The sequence below is a fragment of the Aethalodelphis obliquidens genome, unplaced genomic scaffold (assembly GCF_003676395.1).
Source record: "Aethalodelphis obliquidens isolate GAN/ISIS:26980383/991018 unplaced genomic scaffold, ASM367639v1 scaffold9, whole genome shotgun sequence".
Classification (NCBI taxonomy): Eukaryota; Metazoa; Chordata; class Mammalia; order Artiodactyla; family Delphinidae; genus Aethalodelphis; species Aethalodelphis obliquidens.
In genome coordinates, this window is record NW_020837953.1 from 30,020,030 (window position 1) to 30,028,306 (window position 8,277).

The following is an 8,277-nucleotide window of genomic DNA, read 5'->3' on the forward strand; positions in this document are numbered from 1 at the left end:
GTCTCTCAGCTGAGACCCACCTGTCCTGTCCAGATAGGTTTCTGATACCTCCCAGTTGTCACCTCTTATCCCCCGTCAGCTGTCCCATATCCCCCTTCTATCCATCCCTCACCTGTCCCCCAACCCTCAGTTGTTCCCCCAACACCACCTGTCCCCTCATTCCCAGCTGTTCCCACCCCCCAGATATATCTTTATTGCAAGTAATCTCCCATCCCCCCCGTTGTCCCCCACCCCCAAGTTGTCACTCCACCCCAGCTGTGATCCTGCTCATCAAATATCTCCAACACCCCTTCCCAACTTCCCTATCCCAATCCTTCATCCTCTCCCCCTATACTCAGCTCCCAAACCTCAGGGACCCCTCTAAGCCCCCCTTTTCTTCATCCCTTCAGATTCACCACCAGGTCCTGGGGTCTGCACCCTGGAAATCCGCTCAAGACCTCCTGAGTCATCCAGTAACAGCTGCCTTCTGGGTTGTCAACCCCAGGGGTCCTCCCCAGCCATTCTTCAGGCAAGGGCAGCCCCACCCAGGGCCAGCCAAGGGGGGACACCGGCCCCCAACCATGACTGCCCTCTGGAGCCCCAGCTCCACTCCCACTCGGAGCCTTCCCTGTGTACCCAGGGGTCCACATCGATGCAAACACTGAGTAGGCACATGCCATGTACAAGGCCCTGGGGACGGGAGATGACAATGACCCAGCCCAGCCCTTCCTCCCAGCCTAGTGGGGAAGGAGACGGAAAACACTGCAGCCCACTGACACACGTGCATGGTGGGAGAAACCTGGCCAGCCATGTCGGCTGGCGTCTGGGAAGGCTTTCCTGGGGAAGTGACATCAGAGCTGGACTTCTGAAGGCTGAGCGAGTAGCCAGGCCTCCAGGAAGCAAGACGGGTGGGAGTGGTGTTCTCGGCAGAAGGCACAGCACGTGCAAAGGCAGAGAGGCGTGAAAGGGCCTGGCAGGTTCTGGGACCAACATTGGCCTGGTGAGCCTGGATCATAAGGTGGACGTGGGGAGTGGGGTCAGGGGAGGGGAGGCATAAACATGAAGCTGTCATGGAAAGCAGAGGCTGGGTCATACGGGGCCTCATCTGCCACGTTAGGCTTTGGCCCCAGCGTGCTGGAGAGTCTGCAGCTTAGCACAAGGGAGGGGCAGGATCCTAGGCCTGCCTGTGAGGCCATTCAGATCCCGGGGTGGGAGAAGCACTAATGGCAGAATGGAGACCAAGGAGGGGGCTGCTGCAATCGTCCAGGCAAGAAATGATGTGGCTGGAGAGAAGGGGACATGGATTCAGCAAAACCTTCTTCAGTGGCCACTGAGCGACAGGCCATCCACTCCTTGAGGTGTCCAGGCCTCACTAAAGATGCTGTAGGCCTTGCACCTCTAGACCAGCACTGTCTATAGAATTTTTTGCTGTGATGGAAATGCTCTCTACCTTCACAGACTGACCAATTCCATAGCTACTCGCAACAGGCGACTCTCGAGGACTTGAAATCTGGCTGGTGAGACTGAGGGACCGAATGTTTATTTTAATGAACTGTAGCTAAGTGGCCACATGTAAGTGGCCACCATACTGAAGAGAGCAGGTAGAGAACATTTCCATCATTTTAGAAAGTTCTATTGGATAACACAGCTCTAGAATGATGAACCATAGAGAAGCAAAACCACTGGGGTCTCCTCCAGTGGCAGCACCCTCTGGCAGCTGTAGGGAGGTGAGAAGGCAAGCCCCAGGGAAGGCAGTGTCACAGGCTGAGCTGGTACAGCCCCAGTCCCTGGTCCATAGCTGCGCACGGTCACCGGGACACTCCCCACCCAAACATGCATATCCCTTTCCAGGAGACGCAGACACCTAAATACACACACAGACCACAGGGCACCCCACAGCCAAACTCACAAACACCTGGGTACTCCACTGCATGCGCACCCCACTGCTGGATACATAGATACCCCACACCCGGACACTTGGGTACCCACACCCAGACACCCAGGCAGCCTGGGCAGCCCCACAGCTGGACACAACACGGCTATACTCCCACATACCCATTAACCTGAGGACTCCCAGACACCTGGATACACCCACCTCCAGATCCAGAGACACTGGGATATCCTTATGTTGACACACCCAGTTCCTCCCACGTCCTGGCACTGGGACACCCACACCCAGAACCTGAGATACCACCCACCCAAATAGCTCCACCCCCAAACTCCTGGAATCTGACACTTGGATACCCAGACACCCCAGCATCAGGCTCCCCAGGTTCAGACCAGCTTGTCGCCTCCTTACTCCAAGTTCAGATCCTGCCACACAGGGTAACCAGATGGCTAGACTCCCTGAGAAGCCACACATGTGTCCTGTGCCCCAGGCTGCAATCATACCATCAGAACCACACACACACACACACACACACACACACACACACACACACACACACACACTCTCTCTGACTGCCCAGATGTCAGAATCACACCTGCACACACCTCAGCCTCCTCCCCGAACCCCACCTGCAGGGGTCAACACAGGGGGCAGCTCTCCTCCCTTCCCAGGCTCACAGGCAGCCAGGACAGAGGCTGAGACAGAGGACAGAGTCTGCCCTCCTGCCGCAGGGCCCTCCCCTCCTCCCCAGACGCTCAGACTGACAGTTGGGACTCGATGCCTCTCACCAACTGCCGAACCTCCAGCACAAAGAGCTGAGACCAGGGGCCGGACAGGCCCTGCCAGCTGCTGGGGGGCAAGGGCAGTGGGGGTGGGGCTCGGAGGACGGTGGCTAGGGGGAGGGGCTGGCAGGCAGAGAGTTGACCTCTCCAACTCACAGCTCCCAGACAACACTCTCTGCATGGCCTTTTCACACACACCATCCCCCAGCAGAATTTTCCAGATTCCTGGAGGGAAACCTATTATCTGTAATCTCTACTTTCAGTGGAGTCAGTGCGCCCCCATCTGGCATCTCCGGCTCAGAACCTGACCCACGGGACATCACTCATTCTTTCATGCTGGGTGTATTTACTCAGCAGGAGTGGGCCAGGCCTTGTACCTGGCACTAAAGATTCAGAAGGAAACTAAATACCCAGTCCCTGTCCCCACAGAGCTCATGTAAGGGAGAAAGGACAAATAAACTGTAATTACAATAATTACGGTGTTATGGAAAACCCTAATCAACCCCCACCCTCCCTTTTTAGGCTAGAAGGGGGAGTAACCAAGGAAGGCTTCCGAGAGGAGGTGATGGCTAACCTAAAATCCTAAGGAGGAGCAGGAGATCACCCAGTGAAGAGGTGGAGTTAGAGAGTTCTGGGGAGAAAATATAGCTTGTGCAAAGGCCCAGAGAGGAGGTGGCAGGAGTGGACATTTAGTGGGTATTAGTAAGTGGGTTAGACTGGCCACAGCATAGGATGCAAGGCAAGTAGTGCAAAGCTGATGGGACTGGACAGGCAGGCAAGGGTTAGAGCAGGCAAGAGGACATAGCGGGAGGGACTTAACCCAGGAGGTAATGGGGAGCCTTCAAAGGGTTTCAAACCAAGGTTTCAAACACGTGTTTTAGGAAGATCCCTTACACTATGGAGGGAGGGGTGGAGGAAGAGGCTGGAGCCTTCCTGCCTGTGAAAGATGGATGAGGATGGAGAGAAGGGGACAGATGAGAGAGATCCTGAGATGGCATAAAGGTAGGATGCATCAGGATGTAGGGAGAGCAGCTTGGAGGAGGGAGGGGGTTAAAAGACGAAGGAGGGCACAAGGTACCCCAGCAACTCTAACTAACCCAGCCCTGCATGAAAAGCCACCACCCACCCCATTCTGGCTTAGCTGATGAAGGCATGGAAGGATGGCAGCATGCCTGGAGCAAGCAGGGTGTCCCCCTGGATCTTCCCTGACACCAGAGCTAGGACGGAGGCCGTCCAGGAGCTCAGCATCCACCCCCCACTCTGGCCACTCACACATCTTCCTGCTGTGTCCCTCCCCCACCCCCAGGGAGAAGGGCCAGCTGCCCAGACAAGCCTTTATTGCCCAACCTGAAACCACTGGGCAGCCTCTCCCTCATTCCTGCTGTCCACAACTCCAGCAACCAAAAGGACAAAATGAGCTAGAATGCAGCAGAATAAATTACTGCCAGATTTGCATGGCTCAGAGACATCACCACCCACCCTTTGGGGGGAGGGAGACTCAGGAGGCCTTCAGGGAGCTGGGCTGACTCTAATCAACGTGGGGACAAGGGGAGATCACACCCCTTCTACTAAGGGCTTCTGAATTAAGCTCAACAGTAATAGCTACAGGTGCCAGGAACTGTAGAAGTGAAGTGACTTGCCCAAGGTCACAGGGACAGCATGTGGCAGAGACAGACTTGCACCCAGGTCCCTCTGGCTTCAAATCACAGTCTCTCGCTCTGTAGCAGTCCTCAAAACCATCTTTTGTTCCCTGGCACTCACAAACAGAGCTTTAGTTTACAATCTACCAAGTACCATACACCTTCATTATGAAGCCCATGGGGCAGATGAGGAAACGGCGGCCCCAAGAATGGAAGTAACCCACTCAAGATCTCACTCCCAAACCTCAGTCCTTGACAGTCTCCCCTACCGGCAGGAGCTAGGGCACCTGAGGGTTCTTGGAATCAAGATGATGGTGGCAGGGATGGGGGAGCATGTACCCTTGGTTTGATCTCAGGGTGGGGGAGGGGGACAAAGTTGCTGCAGGACAGGGGGAGGGATTGGGGGAGGATAAGGAGGGAGGCCGCCTTAGGCGTCCTCTCGGGCACCGAGCGGTCAAAGCTAAAGCTGTGCGCGATGGCCTGGGACCGCTGGGCCCGGCAGAGCTCAGAGCCAGTGGCCGGGGCGGCTGCAGGTGCCCAGGGAGCTCCGCCCGAGGGGCCGGAGGGAGCAGCGGGGCAGCGAACGCGATCGGGAGAGGCCAGTTCTCGGAGACCGGCGGCCTGAAGGAGTCTCTGGGGCCGACGTGCTTCTGCCCGTGTCTTGGCTCGGGTACCCGTCTGGGGCGTCTCCCCGTTACTCAGCGCCCCAGGTACCAGGCTGAAGCCGCCCAACTGGAGGGGCTAGGGGTGCCGAGACCACCACCGGTAAGGGACCTGCCACCCCCGCCCCAGGGGAGGCATCGGGCGCAACTCAGCAGAAGAGGGCCGCAGTCTGGGATCCCAGGCCTCAGGGTAGGATGGGGGGTTGGGAAGGGGGTGGACAGACACACCAACACACACACAGACTACACACGGTCCACAGCACACACGGGTACACAGACACAGCTTTAGATACACACATTCAGAAACGCTATCACACGTACAATTACACACACACACACACACACCACAGCCCAAAAGACTCCAGACTCCAAAACACACCCAGAGACAGCGCGGTCATACAGCACACAGAAGCCCGGAGACACACGCTCACACACGTACACTCACTCACGGCCGTCCCGGCCGGCGGGGAGGCCGCACAAAGTTGCGGAGTCGACTGAGGGGGTGTCCCGGGAGACCCCTGCGTTCGCGGCGCCCCCAGCGCGCTACGGGAGGGGGCTCCGTCCGGCCGCCCAGAGCCAGGCCCGGCCCGCCCGGACTCACCCCCGCCCAGCTGCCCTGGAGCAGCCACGGCCCGGCCCCCGCAGGAGCGCCCGGGCGCCCGGCCTTACCCTCCCGCCGGCCTCGGCGCGCCCCGCGGCCCCCCGCGTCCGCCACCCCCCCGCGCCGGGCCCTCCCCAGTCCCGGGCCGGGCGCCCCGCAGCCCCGGCGCCGCCTCGGATCTGCCGCCAGCCAGCGCCGCGCCGAACTTGCGAAACAACAAACAGCCCGAAATGTCGGAGTCGGCGGCCGCCGGGCCCCCATCCCTCCCTGGCGAGCCTCAGGCCCGGCCCGACCCGGGAGGGGAGGGGAGGAGAAGGGAGGGGGCGCCGCCACGACAACTTGTTCCGGGCCCGCGCGCCCCACACGCACACCCGAGGGACACACACACACACACACACCCTGTCACCGCCCCCTCGGGCGGCCCCGGGCCCCGTGCACACACTCAGCCACGGCCCAGGCGCGCACCACACTCGCAACATTCCCGGACACGCAGCCAGCACGCAGGAACACACTCACATCCGTTCCAGACACGCTCCTACACACGCATTCCCGGCACATTTGGCATTCACTCGGACCCGCGCAGCCCCCCGGCGGCGCACACCACCAACCCCAGACACTCCCACACGTACACATTGCGCACACGGCGCACGGACACACACGTTCCGGACCCGTTCCCACGCCTTCACACACGTACACGGATCACAAGCACACACACCGCACACGCGTTCCCTGCTCCACACGCGGGCAGAATCCACAGAGCACTCTTCGCCACACGCAGAACACAAACACACGAGCCATTCTCGGACACACAGCAAGCAACACTCCGGGCTAGGGCACACAAAATGCCCACAAATGCAGCACATTAACAGACACAACTCCTGCCACACAACCAAACTCAAATGTACAAACAACAGGCACACAGTCCTACTTGGCCCCACACACACTACACAGTGGCAGAGACACAAGACACTCAGCGCACACCCCATGCCTCCTCGATGCACACAACATTCACCTCAACATACTCGTGGACACACAACACACACAGCACCTCTTCTTGCACATAACTCAGGACACACACCATTCGCAGGCACACAACACCCTGAGCACACGATCGCACATCCCACACTCAGACACACAGGGAGCAGGCTCGCAACGTCCGGTCACCCAACACTCCCACTTTCTTTCGAGCTACGCCACGGGCGCCGGGGGCTCCGCGGGGCAAGCTGGGTCCGACCGACTCGCGCTTACCTGCCGGAGTCTCGGTCTCGGGCGCGCAAAGCTGGAAGGTGAGCGCCAGGACGAGAGCCTGGGCGCGGGCCATGGTGCGCCGCAGCCTGCTCCGGGGGCCCGGCGCGGGGGGCGCAGCCGCCGGAGCCCGAGCCGGGCCCGAGGAGAGCCAGAGCCGGAGCGAAGCGGCGCGGCGCGGAGCGGGACTGGCGCCGAGTCCAGAGCGGGAGCCCAAGCAAGCGGGGCGCTGACGTCAGGCTCGGCCGCGCGTTCCTCGGTCTCGAGGCGCCCCCTGCTGGCAGCCGCGCGCGCCGCTGCCCGGTTCGGTGGCCCGCGGCCCTGGTGCGCCCCTCCCCCACTCCCGGACCCCCTGGAGATCCCGGGCTGGGCCCGGACGCCCACCAGCCTCTGCACCCACCGGGCACCGACATTCTTAGGTGAGCAGGTCCACGCCTCTGCTCACTGCCCGCGCCTAGCTCCCACACAGCTCTTCAGGACAGAGACCAGGGACACCCGGCCTCTCAGTCCCATCCAACGCTTGAATCCCCTCTACCTAGATCCCGTCAAATGCGCATCCATACATACCTCCAAGGACAGGGAGCTCATCACCTACCAAAAGCGGTGGTGGGGTCTTTGGGAAAGCTAGCTTTTAACGTCGTTCATAGTATTGCTTTACCATCCTTTTAAAGTTCATGAGATCCGTAGTGATGTCCCCCTTTCATTTCTGATATTAGTAATTTGTGTCCTCTCTCTTTTCTTCGTCTGGCTAGAGGCTTATCGATGTATTGATCTTTTCAAAGAACCAGCTTCTGGTTTGGCTGATTTTTCTCTATTGATTTTCCATTTCACTGATTTCAGCTCTAATTTTTGTTGTTTTCCTGCTTCCTTGGCATTCAATTTGCTCTTCCTTTTCTAGTTTCCTAAGGCAGAAGCTAGTTTAGACGATCAATTGCAGATCTTTCTTCTTTTCTCATATATGCATTCAGTGCTATAAATTTCCCTCTGTGCACTGCTTTCCCCACATCCCACAAATTTTGATAAGTCGTGTTTTCATTTTCATTCAGTTTTCATTTAGTTTGAAATTTTAAAATTCCTCTTGAGATTTCTCCTTTGACCCATGTGTTATTTAGAAGTGTGTTAATCTCCAAGTATTTGGGGATTTTTCAACTTTCTTTCTGTTATTGAATTCTAGTTAATTCCACTATGGTCTGAGAGCAATCACTGTATGATTCTTTTCTTTTAAATTTGTTAAGGTGTGTTTTATGGCCCAGTAGGTGGTCTATCTTGGTGAAAACTCCATGTGATCTTGGGAACAATGTGTATTCTGCTGTTGTTGGATGAAGTAGTCTTTAGATGACCTCTATATTTAGTTGATTGATGGTGTTGTGGAGTTCAACTATGTCCTTTCTGATTTTCTGCCTGCTGGATATGTTCATTTCTTTTTATTTAGTTATTTACTTATTTATTTCTGGCTGCATTGGGCTTCGTTGCTGTTCAT

The 8,277-nt window shown here is 57.5% G+C and overlaps 1 protein-coding gene across 2 annotated transcripts in view; it reads right to left on the reverse strand.

Annotated features, from left to right (window-relative positions):
* PTPRU (protein tyrosine phosphatase receptor type U) overlaps window positions 1–6,989 on the reverse strand; it is an 83,940-nt gene extending 76,951 nt beyond the window's left edge. The window contains exon 1 of one of the 2 annotated variants that reach the window (XM_027109392.1): window positions 6,801–6,989. In XM_027109392.1, the coding sequence (XP_026965193.1) occupies window positions 6,801–6,873 (73 nt within the window). In that variant the 5' untranslated portion in view covers window positions 6,874–6,989. The remainder of the gene's footprint in view (window positions 1–6,800) is intronic. The other variant, XM_027109391.1, reaches the window with a different exon arrangement.
* Window positions 6,990–8,277: the final 1,288 nt, after the last annotated feature.